Below are 19,030 nucleotides of genomic sequence, written 5' to 3' on the forward strand. Positions count from 1 at the left end.
TGTAAAGTTGTTAGAACAATGCTGGAACTGCCTAGTAAATGTCTCTATTGATTCCCTGGTTGTTTAATAGCTAAGGGCTCTAGGTAGCATGGCACGTAGACATCTAGGCCCCAGAACCAATCAGTTTAAATGTGTACCCCGCTTAGAAACGACCAATCACCCCTGCCCTGATTGTTCCCGCCAATGTATGTACTAATCATGTTTCAGAATTGTTGTTCAATTTTCCCGCGCCTCATGATGATTTGTTCTGATGTATGCAAAGCCCACCGCCCTCTCCAAAAAGTGTACTTAAGCTCCGCTTGACCTCTGCTCTGGGCTCTGGGCTGCTCTCCCTTCTTGAGTAAGCACAGAGTCCCAGCGTGCTGGAACGGATCCCTCAATAAATTTCCCCCCTGCGATTGCATGAAGTGAGTCTCTTGTGTGGTCTCTCCCCTCCGACGCTTCGCTGCACCCCAACACTACCTTCTGAATCCAATGGTTCTTTTCAATTCCAATCCAGCCAGATCTCTGCAGCACCCAACACTGTGGTCCATTCCCTCTTTCTTTGGCCTCTCTTCCATGGACTTTGTTTCCTCTTCCGGTCCTCATCAACTTCGACCCTTAGGATTGTCCCACCCTATTCTCTTGAAAGCATCATATCTGTTTTACAGACCACAGGGGAAACAACTGAAGCTGATCATCAAATACTCCAGGTGCCTGAAGTTCATGGTCAGCTGTGTTGGTGAGGATGTGTTCTGGAAGGAAGTCTTCTCTTTGGATCTTTTAATAAAGGTTCTGCCTTCCCTCCAACACTTGTGGGACAATGACATGAACGTTGTGTCTCAAATAAAACATCATTCTTGGAGTGTGAGAGTTTGGAGATTAGGGGGAAATTGCTATGCTGAAAAAATCTAGCAGTTTTGTAGGTTTTCAAACTATCTGAGCCAAAAAAAAAAAATCTCTGATTTTTTTAAAATTATGCCCACTTATGGGGTTGTGGCTCAGTGGTAGAGAGCTTGCCTCACATGCATGAGGCACTGGGTTCAATCCTCAGCACCACATAAATAAATAAAATAATGGTATTGTGTCCATCTACAATTAAAAAAATTTTAAATTATGTTCACTTAAAAAAGTGAAGTGAAATGCATATAACATAAAATTCACCAGGTCAATTGCATTAATACACAGTGTTGTAAAACCACTACATCTAACTAGTTTCAAAGCCTGTCAATCACTCCAAAATAAAACCCATTAAGTGGTCTCTCCTTATTCCTCCCACTTCTAGAATCCACCAATCTGTATTATGTTTCTATGGATTTATCTATTCTAGGTATTTCTTATAGATGGAATCATATGTGACCTTTTGTTTCTGGCTTATTTCTCTTAGCATGATGTTTTGGAGGTTCTTAAGTCACTTTTTTTTTTTTTTTGTCTGTGTGTGTTACTAGGGATGCACCCAAGACCTTGAGCATGCTGGGCAAGTACTTTACCACTGAGATACATCCCCAGTCCTTTTAAAATTTTATTTTGAGACAGAGTCTCACTAAGTTGCCCAGGCTGGCCTCAAACTTGCAATTTCTCCTCTCTCAGTCTCCCAAGTTGCGGGATTACAGGTGTGCACCACCATGCCCAGCTCTTAAGTCAGCTTTAACTATTCTGTTTTGTTAAACTGTTCTCCATCATTTCATGAGAATTCCTGGTTACCCAGTGAATACCCTGGTTACCTGATGAAACTTTAGTAAATAATGAATTATAATGTAATAGTGTATGTCCAGGAACAATGTCTTAAGAATGGTGATGGACACTGTTTGGTTGTTCCTTTTCCCAGAGATGGCAAAGTTACATTTAAAATAGGACATTTCATCAAACAAAAACAAAAACAAAAACAAAACCTACAGAAAACACCATACCAAATTCCTTAATAGCAAGATGCTACCATAATAGGTATCAAGAAAAAACATGAGAAAAACTGACCATAGCTCAGAGTTAGCGGAGGAGACCTTCAGAGCTGGGCAGTAGGAGGTGAAGTTCTATCCTCCCACCTCTGTCCCCATTTTAAACCAGGCTGAACCAAGAGCGGTTCAGCGGTTACAGGTGCCACTTGTAATTCCAGCTACTGGGAAGGCAGAGGCAGGAGGATGGAGAGTTGAAGGTCAGACTTGGCAATTTACTGAGATCCTGTCTCAAAACAAAAACAGACCCTGACTGAAAGAGAGTCCAGTCCAGGAGAAGTGGAGAAATGTTGTAAACCCAGTGCTTAATATCAGTAGGCACAATCCATATACTCCATAACTCTCCAACTCTTAAAATCTCCTGGCTCTGAATTGTTTCGTTCTGTCTTGAGGATTGGCTATTTGGATTTTATAAAGGTGATATTTTTTAGGTGAAGACTGAAAAATTATGGTAGCACTCTTAAACACACACTCAAAATGTCTAACAAATGTTAGTTTATCTGCACAGGAGGATTATTTATAACCTTGAGAATTGAGAGGAGGCTGGCCTCATTTTAATCCATCTCTCCTATCTTCCCTTTGTTTGCATCTGATAACTATTATAAAGGCATGAAAGTAGATCTCAATTTCAGTGTCCCTTTGCAAGACGGGCAAACGTGAACACGATAACTTCCGAGACTATTATTTCTTTAATGAAACAGGAGATGCATTCATGAAGTTCAAAATGAAGTAGTATTTGTAAATATGCGCCCTCGCTACAGTAGTTCAGTGATACAATTCCTTCTCAGCTAGCACGCCGGTGTTTATTCAGAAGCAAAAACACTTTTTTTTTCCCATCTCCCTTTCCTGTCCAATCTTGAGTCTTTGTCAACCGCAGTGCTGCTGTACTGGAGGATTTTAGCAGGCCACGCCTCCCCCGCAGCACGTCTAGGAGGAAGCACGTGGTTTGAGTTTGACACCTAAGGACTCAGCCTAACTGAACCCGATAGAGCGAACCAGCCCGAGGCAACCCGAACCCAGGCTCCGCCCCTCTCCCCTCATTGGCGCACTCTATTCACGCTCCTACCAATGGGAGGCGGCGGTGGGCCGCTGACCCAGGCCAAAAGCTGGCCGCTGCGGGCGCGGGCTCAGCGTCAGGCGGCGGGTGGCGACCCAGCGATACCGAGGACGGAATCGCATCCCTGGCCGTGCCCGGGACCTGCAGCTGCCCCCGAGTCGGAAGACCAGTCCGCGTACCTAGGTGAGGCCGCGGTGGCGGGAGCTGCGCGAGCCGGCCGGCGGCTGGTTCGCTGAGGGAACGCGGGTGGGCGTGAACCTCGTGGTGAGGACCTGGGGTCGATGACCGCCGTCCCCCACGACTGCGTGTGTGGGAACCCTGGACGGCGTCTGCGGAGGGGCCGCGAGAGCGGCGTCCGCTCAGTGTGACGGCGTGCGGGCTGAGCGCCTTCTCTGCGTCCGCTACTGGTCGACTTGGCTTTTTAGCAAAAGCGGATCTGCTGTGAAGGAAACCCTCTAGCGAGGAGCGTGGGTGTTTTTTTTTGTTTGTTTGTTTTGGTCATAACAGGTGTTTTGACTTCTTGCATTCAGAGAAGTCCCTGACTGGCGTTGGGGGCCCGGGGCCGCGGGGCGGCGGGGCTGCAGGGCACGAAGACCCACTGCGCTTGCGCGAGCACTTATACCTCCAGGCTCTGGAGCCAGATTCTGGAAGGGTGTGGTTGCTCCTGCTCTGATGTTTTCAATGTAACGCCTTCTTCTCAACTTTTGGAAACCTAGATTTAGATGATCTATAGAAATAATAATAATTAATAATAATAATAATTATTATTATTATTATTCGTATTAGAAAACAAGAAAAATTCTCACCCAACCCAATTCTGGTAAATTAGGTCTTGGAGAACAATGTCTTATCTGAGAAAATAAATGTGAAAGACAATATAACCAAAATTATTAACTATAAAAAAAATACAAACTTTCGTCTGTTCTAACCTGTATAAATTTTCACTTTTAAAAATAATCTCTGAACTTGGGATTTTAGAATCAATAGTATGTTTAATCAACAGGATTTTTCTTTTTTTTCCTCAATTTTACACAAAATCATAATCATCTGCTAAGAGATTTCATGCTCTATTCCAGAAAGACTGGCATCAGTAGAAAGGAATTTAGGCCAACAGTCTGTGGAAGATGGAAGATTTTTTAAGAAGATATATTTAAGTGTCTTAGACATGTTATTTACACTATTAAATCACAGTATAATGAAGTTTTGCTTAGGACAAATCTCAACTCAGTTCTTGCCTCATTGTTTTATTTTTGGTATTGGAGATTGAAACCAGGGTTGCTCTACTCCTGAGCTACATCCCCAGCCCCTTTTATTTTTTATTTTGAAATGGGGTCTAAATTGCTTAGGGCCTGGCTAAGTTGCTAATGCTGGCCTGGAACCTGAGATCCTCCTGCCTCAGCCTCCTGGGTTGCTGGGATTACAGATATGTCCAAAGTGCCCAATTTCTTGCCTCCTTTTATAATTTAAAATTTTGGGACCAGGGATGTAGCTCAGTAATAGAGTACATGCTTAGCACGCATAAGGCCCTAGGTTTGATCCCCAGTACCATACACACACAAATTAAAATTGCAAAGTTGGTTAATTGTTGTTATTTCACAACTCCTCCCCCACACAAGGAAACCCCCAGAACAGGGTTAATTTATTTTTATTTCTTTTAAGTACTGGAGCCCAAAAAATGACGACATCTGAGGACCAAGTCCAAGAAGAGAAAAAAATTCTGAAACTAACAACAACAATGGTAAGATATGGACATAGCATTTATAACTTGACCCTTTCCCCCCTTTCCTAGGCTCTTTCTGAAAGAAATAATTCTGGAATACTTATTTGTCTTAAATAACTCTTTCAGGCTGATAAAGAAAATATCCAAATACCTATACAGAGCAAAAATAATACAACAATGGTAAAAAATTATATTCTTTTAAAACCTTCTAATGAATTAACTGATTCAACTACGGAAATTGAAACACATGATTTTCAGGATGGCACTCAGACGCTGCAGTCATCAGTTAAAGATGATCCCCAAAATCAAAATATGACATTAAGCCGGGCATTTCACCTTAAAAACAATACTAAGAAGAAACCAATGCCTGCAGAAAAACCAAACCAAGCTGCTAACATGCCCAAGAAACTTGTGCTTGGGTTTTACCGTGGCAAAATTGTTCAATCTAAGGTTAATTCATTTAGAAAGCCTCTACAAGTCAAAAATGAGAGTTCTGCAACAACAAAGCAACTTTCAACTACTGTTTCCAAAGCCACAAAGCCTGAACTTGTAAACACCACCAACGTAACAGTGAGAAGTAATAAAGCCTCAAATATAACTGCTACTACTAAGTTTGAAAGCACTAAATTTGTGAACACTAAACCTCGAAACACACAACTTGTGAGACCTCCTAATAGAAGTCACCAAAGTAACACCCAGGACACCATAAAACAAGGCATCAACCAAACCTCTGCCAGTGTTAAAATCCGGAAAGGGCCTCAAGAAAAAGAACCCAAAACGATTGTATCTAATGTCAAAACCAGTTCTTCTCAGGACATAAAAAGAAATAGGGTGTTATCAAGAAGCAGAGCATCTGAAATTGTAGCCAAGCCTGCTTCATCTTCTAATACGAAACTGATAGAGAAGTCAAAAACCACTGACCAACGAAGACAAACTATAGCAAAAGCAACTGTTGATAGATCAGCTCAGCCCAAAGAAACTGCAGAAGAGAGAAAGTGAGTAGCTATAATTTTCTTAATTTTAATAGAGTACCATTTGTGGATTTGATTTGTAATTTCCTTGTATTAGAATTTCTTTAATGGATTCTTTCTGTCGTATGAGGTAGATTTATATCATGGAACAATATGACTGAAAAGTTACTATATTTAGGTGTGGTTTCTATGTTGCTTTTTATAATCTAAGTTAAATGCTTAATAATAAATTGGGAAATATTTCATAGCCCTCTATTTAAAAATGCATTCTTGGGACCTTTGAACATATAATTGATCTTTTTATGTTCAAGATATCTTTTCTACAAACTTTTGAATGATGTGTGTGCCACTTGTGTAGCACTACTTCAAGACTTGAAATATTTTTAAACTTTTCCTCCATTCAATAGAGATCTCGATAATATCGCCATTTTGATGATGTTAGTTCTGCCTATCCATGAGCAGGGTATAGTTTTCCATCTTCTAAGGTCTTCTTCTATGTCTTTCTTTAGGGTTCTGTAATTTTCATTGTATAAATCTTTCACCTCTTTTGTTAGGTTGATTCCCAAGTATTTTATTTTTTGGGGGGATATTGTGAATGGAGTAGTTGTCCTCATTTCCGTTTCAGAGGATTTGTCGCTGATATACAGGAATGCCTTTGATTTATGCGTGTTGATCTTATATCCTGCCACTTTGCTGAATTCATTTATTAGCTCTAATAGCTTCTTTGTAGACCCTTTTGGGTCTGCTAGGTATAGAATCATATCATCTGCAAATAGTGATAATTTAAGTTCTTCTTTTCCTATTTTTATGCCTTTAATTTCTTTCGTCTGCCTAATTGCTTTGGCCAGTGTTTCGAGGACTATGTTGAACAGAAGTGGTGAGAGAGGGCATCCCTGTCTTGTACCAGATCTTAGAGGGAATGCCTTCAATTTTTCTCCATTCAGAATGATGCTGGCCTGTGGCTTATCATAGATTGCTTTTACAATGTTGAGGTATGATCCAGTTATCCCTAATTTTTCTAGAGTTTTGAACATAAAGGGATGCTGTACTTTGTCGAAAGCTTTTTCTGCATCTATCGAGATGATCATATGGTTCTTATTTTTAAGTCTATTGATGTGGTGGATAACATTTATTGATTTCCGTATATTGAACCAACCTTGCATACCAGGGATGAATCCTACTTGGTCATGGTGTATAATTTTTTTGATATGTATTTGAATCCGATTCGCCAGAATTTTATTGAGGATTTTTGCATCAAGGTTCATTAGAGATATTGGTCTGTAGTTTTCTTTCTTTGAAGTGTCTTTGTCTGGTTTCGGAATCAGGGTGATGTTGGCCTCGTAGAATGAATTTGGAAGTTCTCCCTCTTTTTCTATTTCCTGAAATAGCTTGAAAAGTATTGGTGTTAGTTCCTCTTTAAAGGCTTTGTAAAACTCTGCTGTATACCCATCCGGTCCTGGGCTTTTCTTAGAGGGTAGTCTTTTGATGGTTTCTTCTATTTCCTCTATTGTTATTGGTCTGTTTAGGTTGTCTATATCCTCCTGGCTCAATCTGGGCAGATCATAAGACTCAAGGAATTTATCTATGCCTTCACTATCTTCTATTTTATTGGAGTATAAGGATTCAAAGTAATTTCTGATTATCTTCTGTATTTCTGAAGTGTCTGTTGTGATATTGCCTTTTTCATCCCGTATGCTAGTAATTTGGGTTCTCTCTCTTTTTCTCTTCGTTAGCATGGCTAAGGGTCTGTCAATTTTATTTATTTTTTCAAAGAACCAGCTTTTAGTTTTGTCAATTTTTTCAATTGTTTCTTTTGTTTCAATTTCATTAATTTCAGCTCTGATTTTAATTATTTCTTGCCTTCTACTTCTTTTGCTGTTGTTTTGCTCTTCTTTTTCTAGGATTTTGAGATGAAGTATGAGATCATTTATTTGTTGGTTTTTTCTTTTTTTGAGGAATGAACTCCAAGCAATGAATTTTCCTCTTAGAACTGCTTTCAATGTGTCCCATAGATTCCGATATGTTGTGTCTGTGTTTTCAAAAATGGTGCTGGGAAAACAGGGAGCCTACATCCTGGGAACAAATCTTTACTCCACACACTTCAGATAGAGCCCTAATAACCAGAATATACAAAGAACTCAAAAAATTAGACAATAAGATAACAAATAACCCAATCAGTAAATGGGCCAAGGACCTGAACAGACACTTCTCAGAGGAGGACATACAATCAATCAACAAGTACATGAAAAAATGCTCACCATCGCTAGCAGTCAGAGAAATGCAAATCAAAACTACCCTAAGATACCATCTCACTCCAGTAAGACTGGCAGCCATTAGGAAGTCAAACAACAATAAGTGCTGGAGAGGATGCGGGGAAAAGGGCACTCTTGTTCATTGCTGGTGGGACTGCAAATTGGTGCAGCCAATTTGGAAAGCAGTATGGAGATTTCTCGGAAAGCTGGGAATGGAACCACCATTCGACCCAGCTATTCCCCTTCTCAGTCTATTCCCTAAAGCCCTAACAAGAGCATGCTACAGGGACACTGCTACATCGATGTTCATAGCAGCTCAATTCACGATAGCAAGACTGTGGAACCAGCCTAGATGCCCTTCAATAGATGAATGGATAAAAAAAATGTGGCATTTATATACTATGGAGTATTATTCTGCATTAAAAAATGACAAAATCATAGAATTTGGAGGGAAATGGATGGCATTAGAGCAGATTATGCTAAGTGAAGCTAGTCAATCTTTAAAAAACAAATACCAAATGACTCCTTTGATATAAGGGGAGTAAACAAGGACAGGGTAGGGACGAAGAGCTTGAGAAGAAGATTTACATTAAACAGGGATGAGAGGTGGGAGGGAAAGGGAGTGAGAAGGGAAATCGCATGGTAATGGAAGGCGATCCTCAGGGTTATACAAAAATGACATATAAGAGGAAAGGAGGGGTAAGACAAGATAATACAAATGGAAGAAATGATTTACAGTAGAAGGGGTAGAGAGAGAGAAGAGGAGGGGAGGGGAGGGGAGGGGAGGGGAGGGGAGGGGGGATAGTAGAGAATAGGACAGACAGCAGAATACATCAGACAAGAGAAAGGCAATATGTCAATCAATGGAAGGGTAACTGATGTGATACAGCAATCTGTATACGGGGTAAAATTGGGAGTTCATAACCCACTTGAATCAAACTGTGAAATATGATGTATTAAGAACTATGTAATGTTTTGAACGACCAACAATAAAAAAAAATAGAGATCTCGAATTAATATCAAAGTAATGTTTCTGTATACTGCTTTTGACTGTAGAGCTCGTCTGAGGGAGTGGAAAATTGGCAAAGGAAGAGTATTGAAAAGGCCCCCTAACCTTGTAGTTACCCAGCCCACGTCTAAAGGACAAAATGAAAGACCAGTTGGGTCTTTTTGGCCTACCCTGGCAGAAGAAAATGAACAAAGATTATTTACTGAAAAAGTAAATAATACGATTTCTGAATGCCTAAACCTGATTAATAAGGTAGTCTTTACCATATATTTATACAACATTGTATGGTTTACAAATTACTTTAATAAACATTATCTGTCTATATTGTCATTCTTTGGAGCAAGTAATATCAGTGATACTGTGTTAAGAGTGTTGTGAGATTGCTAGCCTTTTACTGACTGCATTTTCCATTGAGTTCACATAAGTATATCAAAGGGGTAATAAGTTTTTTATTTGAGTTATAAATACTGTATTCCTTTATTATATTAATATTCAGTAAGCTGGGGTGGACATTTATTTTTGCCCGTCTGGTATTTCTATTAAACATTTTTACAAATTATTTTATTCCAGTCACATATTTTACTAAAGACTAGCAACAAAAATTATAGTAAATATTATCATCAATTCAAGTTAACTAAAATGTTATCTAATAAAATCTCCCATTAATGTAAAACAACATTATCCTGGTCTTGAATTTGTAGAATTTTGCTATTTGGACACACATCCTCAGGAATATAATTACCAACTCCAGAATATTTTATTTATTTTATTTTGTTATACCTTTATTTTATTTGTTTATTTTTATGTGGTGCTGAGGATCGAACCAGCTCTCTTGCACATGCTAGGCGAGCGCTCTACCTGAGCCACAACCCCAGTCCAGAATATTTTCTTATTTACTTTTCTTATTTATTTATTTTTTAGTTATTGATAGGCATTTATTTTTATTTATTTATATGCAGTGCTGAGAATCAAACCCAGTGCCTCACAATGCCAGGCAAGTGTGCTACTGCTGAGCTACAGCCCCAGCCTGCACTTATTTACTTTTTAATCTTGCTTTGTATACCCATTAATGTCCAAGATCCATAGCAAGACTCAATATAAGGTCTGACTTCAAACTACTACTCTTTGTTCTACTCTTTATGAGCATCTTTAAACTTTTTGTGGTCCTGAGGACCAAAGAAAGTTTTGAACAGGAAAACTGATTCTTTTCTTATTTTGAGTTTTTTTGTTGTTGTTCATACTATGGAATTTTTTGCCCTGCCGTCTGCGTACAACTCTTACATAAATCATTGCAGATTGATTTTAACTTTAATATCAAAACACGACAATTAAGAGGGAAAAATCCCTGCAGACCTTTTTCAGTTGTGAACATTTGGTGGATGCAAAAATTCGAAATACAGTATTAGCAAATGGAATCCCACGGTTTATAAGAGGATAAATACAAAACCAAGTAAAGTATTAGTCATTTTTGTACTAATATATATGTCAACTATTATCTTTTTTACTGTCTCATACTCATGGTTTATATTCTTTTTATTTATCATTCAAAATAAGTTTAGAGTTAGGATAATAATAGGGAATATTTTTGATGAATTTTCTATCAACCTTTTGTGTTTTTACCACTGATCTTGATTATAGTTAAGATTATTGTTTTTTTGTAGTTTGCATGTTAAAAAATATCACAAACACTTTCTTGCTATTTTAGGAGTACCCAAAAGAAGAAATATTGGTTATACTGAGTGACCTAATTAAAAATATTCCAGATGCCAAAAAACTTGTAAAATATTGGATATGTCTTATACGTATTGAACCAATCACAAGTCCTATTGAAAATATTATCTCAATCTATAAGGAAGCCATTCTGGCAGGGGCTCAGGTGAGATTAAAATTTACTATTTTTTATTATTACAATGTAAATGATTCAGAATTATTTTAGAATGCATCAACAACATAACTTGATAAAATTATAGTAGTAAGTATTTTAAAGGCCATAGCAGGTATGGGGATATACTCACTAGTGTAGCATGGAGGCCTGGGATTCAATCCCTCACGCAAAAAATAAATTAATTAACTTTTTAAAAAACTGATGGCTTTGTGAGAACTCCCTCATTTTAGGAGTATATCTAGAGTACTCACATTATACACTATTTAAATTGGTTCTGCCCATCTCTCTTCTACTCTATTGATACACAAAGCTTTCTGTATAAAATAAATCACTTCTTCAGGGTTTTTGTTTGTTTGGGCCTTGTTTTTGTTTTTATACATAAGTATTCCTAAAACATATTTCCTTTTGACCAGATCTCTCAGAATTATCTTCTTGGAAATTGTTAGACATTTTTTAGAAAGTACTCTCTTAGCCTTTCTTAAGAAAGCTCAAATCCCAGCGCCTTGGGAGGCTGAGGCAGGAAGATCATGAGTTCAAAGCCAGTCTTAGCAATTTAGTGAGGTCCTAAGCATCTTAGCAAGACCCTGTCTCTAATAAAACACATCTGGGTATGGAAGCACATACCTGTAATCCCAGCAGCTCAGGAGGCTGAGGCAGGAGGATCGAAAGTTCAAGGCCAGCCTTAGCACCTTAGTGAAAGCCTGTCTAAAAATAAAAAAAGGCCTGGGGTATGGCTCAGTGGTAGAGTGCTCCTGGGTTCAATCCCGTGTACCAAACATAATAAAACTATATTCGCTTCAGTCTCAGCAAAGTCAAAGCCAACAAATGATATTTGACCTTTCAACTGGATCAAAAATCAAGCAGGCATGGTGGCATATACCTGTAATCACAGCTACTCAGGACTGAGGCAGGAAGATTGCAAAACAATCCTTAGTCTGAGCAATTTAGTGAGACCCTCTCTGAAAATAAAAAATAAAAAGGGCTTGGGATATAACTTGGTGGTAAGGCACTTGCCTAGCATTCTTGAGGCCCTGGGTTCCATGCCCAGTACAATAAATATCAAATCAAATCAGATATTATTTTTTAAAAATGCTTTGCATTATATATATATTTTTTTTAATTTATTTTTTAGTTTTCGGTGGACACAACATCTTTGTTTGTATGTGGTGCTGAGGATCGAACCCGGGCCGCACGCATGCCAGGCGAGCATGCTACCACTTGAGCCACATCCCCAGGCCCCATTATATATAATTTTCATAATCACTTTTTTTTAACATATTTTAGTTGTCAATGGATCTTTATTTTATTTATTTATATGTGGTGCCTCATACATGCTAGGCAAGTGCTCTACAACACCACAACACCAGGCAGATATTCTCTTAATGGCTTATATATGTAAACATTTTTTTTGAATTCATAATCATATTTGATAGAATTCTAGTTTGAAGGGAGTCCTTACTATATTGGACCGAAGGGACATTACTTAAAGCAGCTTCTAGCAGCATAATAAGTATGCAAAACTGGAGCTAAGGCTACATATAGAAAGTAATAATACAGAAAAAAAAGTGACACCAGAGCACAAATTGGAAAACAAGAATCAAAATTCCCAAGAAAATTGAAAGTAAAAGTAAAGCAGAAGTCCTGGGTAAATAATTCTAGGACTAAGTTCTAGAACTAAGACTATGCACCAGAGTTTCCTTTTTATATAATATCTTGATTATGTTGTTTTGGCATAGTGGCACAAAATTACATAGAAGTGCATGTAATATCTAGCAAATAAGAGACACATAATACATTTTGAATGAATGAAATATGTTGGGCTGATTAACATTAAGCAATTCAGAGATGCATTTAATAGTCTGAATAAACTTAAATGAATGTAAGAGAAAAGGAGCTTTTAATCAGCTCTTGAATAGATATTACTAATACTAACATATTTATTAATTCTGTTCATATCACGCAGGTACCAATAATTATTAAGGGCTTAAGAAAAACTTGGGGGTAGACTTTCAACTGATAAATTTCTATCCTTCATTTTTTTTTTAAGAGAGAGAATTTTTTAATATTTATATTTTTATTTTTCGGCGGACACAACATCTTTGTTGGTATGTGGTGCTGAGGATCGAACCCAGGCCGCACGCATGCCAGGTGAGCGCGCTACCGCTTGAGCCACATCCCCAGCCCTATCCTTCATTTTTTTATTCTGTAAGTTTGGAGTAGACAGTCACTTTTTAATCTTAAAATAGGAGTTCTGAGAACTGCTTTAGAACTGCTACCTTCTTTTAAAATATCAAATTTTAATTGCTGGTTTTAATATTTCAACTTGAAAATATAAAACTTACATGGATCTCTTTTTTGTGTTAAAAAAAAATCAAGCCTGTTGAAGAGATTCAACATGTCCTTGTGGATATTTTAACAATGAAGAGTCAAGAAAAAGTTAATTTGGGTGAGTTTTAGTTTCTTTTATTTCCTTCAAGTGAATTGTGAGTTTATTAAATTTCTTTGCTGAGTTAGTTTTTTTTTTTCTTTTGTCCTATTTTTTATGTTGGTATTGGGGATCAAACCCAGGACCTTGTACATGCTAGACAAGTGCTCTACTACTGAGCTACGTCTCAGCCCTTTTTTTTTCTTTTTTAACTTTTAAAATATGAAGTTCTTTTTTATACTTCTATTAACCTGTCTCTGAGATAAAGTGGCTTTCTATATTATAATGAGTTTTTAATTAGGAGATTAATTAAAAAATCCAAATTTGACATTAAATGTCTATAAAAGTTACTTCCTTGAACTTATCAAGTACTCATTTTTCATGACCCAGCCTAAATATCACTTGTGAAACAAACAAAATTTGTTTTTTTTATGGATTCACTAACCCTTTGTTCCTACCTAATTTGTAGCATTTATCTCATTTTACAGTTAGTTGTTTTCAACTCTGTGGGTGCTATCTCTCTGGTTTTATTTTTGGTTTTGGATGATGTGGGTCACTGAACTCCATTCCCAGCCCAATTGCATCTCTCAGGGAATGTAAACTTCTTAAAGAACAGGGATGATTTCATTCTTACTTAATAAATATAAGAATATAATAAATATAAAAAATATTTCCTATTTTCCCTGCAAATAGGAAATAGTAAATATGTGTTAACTGGCAGCAGTATTTACTTAGGAAATGTAATGGGTAGGAAATGACAGTTAAATTCTTTTATTTTGAAATTTTGGCCAACTAGGAATAACTTAAATAACTTCTTTTCTGCGGGGTTGATAGGGAAGCACTAGGGGTAGAATGCAGTACTCACTAATTTGCTGAGGCTGGCTTTTAATTGTGATCCTCCTGTCTCAGCCTCTTGAGTTGCTGGGATTACAGGCATGTACCACAGCAACTTTAAAGTCTTACTGTTGTTTTAAAATTTGGTCAAAAGCTTAAATCTCTAAATTATTTCTTATAGGAGAAAATATTAAGGCTTTTGCATCCAAAGAACAAGTTCAAGAAGTCAACACTGAAGATATGGGTGTTAATTTAGAGCTAGAAAAACCAGAAATGGAGAATAAACATCATAGAAATGTGGTATTTAAAGATTATGAAAAAGAACAAGATGACAAAATGAAAGCTGTGACCAATGATGTTAAAACCCCTGATACAGGAACTATAGCAAGTTGCTTAATTAAATATATTGTATGTCCTACACCATACTTGCAAAGGTAAGCTTTTAAAATATTTTGTGGCCAGGCATGGAGGTACACGCCTGTAACCCCAGTAGCCTGGGAGGCTGAGGCAGGAGGATCAAAGCCTGCCTCAGCAAAAGTGAGATGCTAAGCAACACAGACCCTGTCTCTAAATAAAATACAAAATAGGTGTGGGGATGTGGCTTAGTGGTCAAGTGCCCCAAGTTCAATCCCTGATACCCCCAAAAAATAAAAAATAAAATATAATGTGCTGTGATTTGTTTTGATGCTTAGGGATAATAAGTATGATTTTTCTCCTGCGCTGGTCCTATGAATCAAACCCAGGCCTTGCACATGCTAGGCAAATTATTATAAGAAATAATTTAGAGATTTAAGCTTTTGACCAAATTTTAAAACAACAGTAAGACTTTAAAGTTGCTGTGGTACATGCCTGTAATCCCAGCAACTCAAGAGGCTGAGTTAGGGAATAATTTTGTGTTTTCTTCAGTATAAAAAAGAAGATGCAATTTGATGAATCAAGTTCTGCATTTAAGGAGCTGAAGTTTCTAACACCAGTGAGACGTTCTCGACGTCTACAAGAGAAGACTTCTAAATTACTTCTAAATTAAGTTCTCTACCACTGAGCTATATCCTCAGCCCTAAATATAGTATTTTAAAATTTTTCCAATAACTTCAGATTAGAACTGCCATTTGTTAATATGAAAAAATTTTCAAACTCATGGAATGGCATTGGGACATTTTACCTTTTTAATATTGTATTGGCTTTGCTTTTCCCTAAACATTACTATTTTGAAAAAAACAACAGCTGCTGTATTATTTTTACTTTACTCTTAAGTATTATAAATAATACTAGGTTTTAAAACTGAGGAATTAGCCAATTCTATAGATACTTGAGTATCTACTGCAAACAGTTATAACAGTAAATAGAGAAAAGGATAAGTTCCTCACTTTAAGAAGCTTGTAATAACTCTATAAGACAAGCAGTCACATGGTTGCAACATATGATGTTATTATGATGTATAGCATAGAAATACAAAATAAAAACATTAACTTTTTTTTTAATTTGGAGAATAATTTTGTGTTTTCTTCAGTATAAAAAAGAAGAAGCAATTTGATGAGTCAAGTTCTGCATTTAAGAAGCTGAAGTTTCTAACACCAGTGAGACGTTCTAGACGTCTTCAAGAGAAGACTTCTAAATTACCAGATATGTTAAAAGACCATTATCCTTGTGTGTCTTCACTGGAACAGTTATCAGAGCTAGGAGATGCTTTTATATGCCACCCTAATGCAGCACTGTGCTCTCTGAACTTTGATACAGAAGAGAAATAAGGCTCCAATGAGGAATGAGGGTTTTTTATTATTCCTTGGTTTCCTTTGTTTTGTGTGGCTTTCTACTTCCCTTAGTTGGCTAAGTATCGTAAATATTCATGGCAATGAACTTCTTTAGTAAATTTTATATTTTTATATATTTATATTTATATATTTTTATATTTTTATAAAGTTTATATTTTTAATGTTGACATGTTTTAAAACTTTATGATGTACCTCCCTGCTTTTAAACAGAATACCACCAATAAACTTGTTTTCTAAGGCCTTGAACTAAAACTTAAGTGTCATATATTCTATATCAGTCTATAGTTTCAAATAAGTGAACTATCAAAGAACAGTTGAACTACATATGTAATATGAATGTGAAGATCACATACTTGGTCTAATGTTCATGCCGTTTATGTTATATCTTTGTTTTATGCATTGTCTTATGTTCTAGAGTAGGATTTTCATTCTTGTGTGTATCTAATATGTATACAATAAAAGTACCTGTATAATAATGTTCTTTTGTGTGTGTGTGTGTGTGTGTGTGTGTGTGTGTGTGTGTGTACTGAGGATTGAACCCAGGACCTAACCTACTCTCAGCCCCAATCCCAATGAAATTTATTTCAACAAGTATTTTATGAGGGATGGAGGTATGCCTCAGTGGAAGAGCCCATAACTTGGTATAACTAAGGACTTAAGTTCCCCAGCACCATGAAAAAAATATATATATTTTTTTATGATGTGTCATTTAACCACAGTGAATTAATTTAAACTTTGCCTTTGAAATACATTGTAAGTTTTTTCATGTATGTGGGGAGCTAGGAATTGAAGTGCCTCACTCAAGCTAAGTACTGTACATTGTACAGGACCACTATATGACTCAGCTACATTCCCAGCCCCCAACTTCATCTTTTGAAGTTCAGAGTATACAGCTAGATGATGGCTTTCAACCATAGGTAGTCTGTACCACTCTAACCTTTTCCCTGGACACTTTCAGTCTGGAGACCTTTATAGTTGCCAAGACTGGGGGTAGTGGGTACTGTTGGCTTCTAAGGATTAAAGACACACAAACACATACACACCTGCCCCAATAAAGAATTATCCAGGGGTCTGGGGCTGTGGCTAAGTGGTAGCACACTTGCCTGGCATGTGTGAGGCACTAGGTTCGATTCTCAGTACCGAATATAAAATAAATAAACGTCTATCAACAATTAAAAAGAATTATGCAGTCCCAAATGTTGACATGCTGAGATGGAGAAACCTTGAACTTGATTATTATTTATGCTCTTTCCTTGTCAATGCTACCTAATAACTTCTCAGACATTTCCTCATTCTCAGTCTACTGATCTTTGCCCCTACTTCAGCAACTGATAGGGAAAAATGAACTTTGATAATGCCAAGAACTATTGTTTTCAGAAGTCTTAACACTCTGGGTCTCTTCCTCTTCACTACTCTCCCAGTAGTTTTTTTTTTTTCTCTCTTGCTCTGTTATACTTTAGACCTCTAGTCTTTCAAGTGCTCCCTTTTACCCATTGTGACCATTCAGACTAGTACTAGAAACAAATGTATTGCAAGCCATGTATGTACTTCCAAATACTGTAGTAGCTACGGTTTGAAAAATTAAAGGTCATTGGTACAATTAATACAGTATATTTTGCTAAACTCAATATATCCAGAATATCACTTCAGGATGTAATCAATGTAAAAATTTTACATTTTTAAATTTTTTGTATGTGCATATGAGGTCTTTGAAATGACTTGTATTTTACATTTAATTGCACATTTCTAGTCAAACTAGGCACCTTTTAAAGTGCTCAATAACTACACATGTAAAGTCACTTTGGATGGTGCTGATCTATGGTAGAATGAGACAGTCATTATTACCCAATGTACATGTATGATCCTGCAACATTCTCACCCCCAGAGAAATCAAACAAAAGACCACACACACAGAGGAATGAGGAGATACGCTCCATTTGTGTATAATATGTAAAAATGCATTCTACTGTAAAATAAAGAATTTGGAACAGGCAGGGTAGCAAACTGTCTTGTAAGAAATGGATTAGATAACTTTAAAAGTGTATATAAGACAGTCCTCAGAAAGGGAGAGTGGAATGATTTACAAAAAATACTTGGGAAAGGAAGGGAGTTAGTAGAAAGAAGACCCTGGTGGCTATAGGATTGGAGAGTTATGTTATAATGTAGCTTGGTCTCAGTTTGTAAACTACAGGATGTAGCAAGTTTTCACTTGGGGGGGGGCAGGCTTCAGTATATGCTGGGAAAAAGATGTATGTTTACACACACAGGATCAAAAGTTCTCTGAGAGAAATGTGACTGAAAGCTCGTCACTCATGTCCTCTGTGGCCTAATATTTTGGAGGTACTTAATTTGCTTTGTCATGATTTTCATTTCTTCCACAAACCTTAGTTCCAGCTGCAATCTTAATTCCCCTTTGCTATATAATGGAATAAATACAATGATTTCAGAGAGTAGTATGTGAACATCCTGATGGGTGGCAGCCGGGGACATTATTCTGCCTTCCACATTTGCTCAAGATCACACAACTAGTAAATGCCAGAAATGAGTGCTGTCATATTGTTAAGGCATGATTCCTAAATCCCAAATAAAACTCCAAGTCTGCAGAAAGCAGACAGTTCTGCCACTGTGACACAAAGCATTCATGGGGGAGCCTGCTTAAAAGCCAAAAAGACCCTGAAGGAATAGGGGGCTAGGAAGCTAATATAGTCATAGAATATTTTCACAAGATAGAAAAAAACAGCTTAACTTTTCTCAGATTTTTTAAAAAAGAATTTATTAGTTACACATGACAGTACAATGATCTTGACAATTCATACATTGGAATCAAATGGGGTATAATTACTCATTTTTCTGATTGTACAGGTTGCAGAATCACATTGGTCATTCAGTCACATATATACATACAGCATATATTTACATATTTCATATTTACGTATTTCAGTACATGCTCAAGAAGCAGGCTAACGTCTGTTCTATAAATTGCAGAAGCTCTGGATTGGGTGTATGAGGGTGAGGATGTTTTCAGGTAGAGGGACCAATTCCATGCAGGGCGAGGCATTGGAGAAAAATGGGGTCCGTCTGACCTAACCTTCAAATCAGCCCATAACAATATGGGCTGTCCACATAAACTGGAGACAGAACTCATGTTATTGGGGGAACATTTTTCCTTTGTTA

The 19,030-nt window shown here is 37.1% G+C and overlaps 1 protein-coding gene across 1 annotated transcript; it reads left to right on the forward strand.

Moving 5' to 3' along the window:
- Positions 1-402: 402 nt before the first annotated feature.
- Positions 403-15,890, forward strand: LOC144253611 (cytoskeleton-associated protein 2-like). The gene is made up of 9 exons (XM_077795878.1): positions 403-407; positions 3,007-3,171; positions 4,648-4,726; positions 4,835-5,703; positions 8,988-9,192; positions 10,646-10,816; positions 13,202-13,271; positions 14,266-14,518; positions 15,595-15,890. The coding sequence occupies exons 1-9, from the start codon at positions 403-405 to the stop codon at positions 15,830-15,832; spliced, it is 2,055 nt and encodes a 684-aa protein (XP_077652004.1). The 3' UTR covers positions 15,833-15,890.
- The last annotated feature ends 3,140 nt before the right edge of the window (positions 15,891-19,030 follow it).

This window comes from Urocitellus parryii, chromosome 3 (assembly GCF_045843805.1).
Source record: "Urocitellus parryii isolate mUroPar1 chromosome 3, mUroPar1.hap1, whole genome shotgun sequence".
Classification (NCBI taxonomy): domain Eukaryota; kingdom Metazoa; phylum Chordata; class Mammalia; order Rodentia; family Sciuridae; genus Urocitellus; species Urocitellus parryii.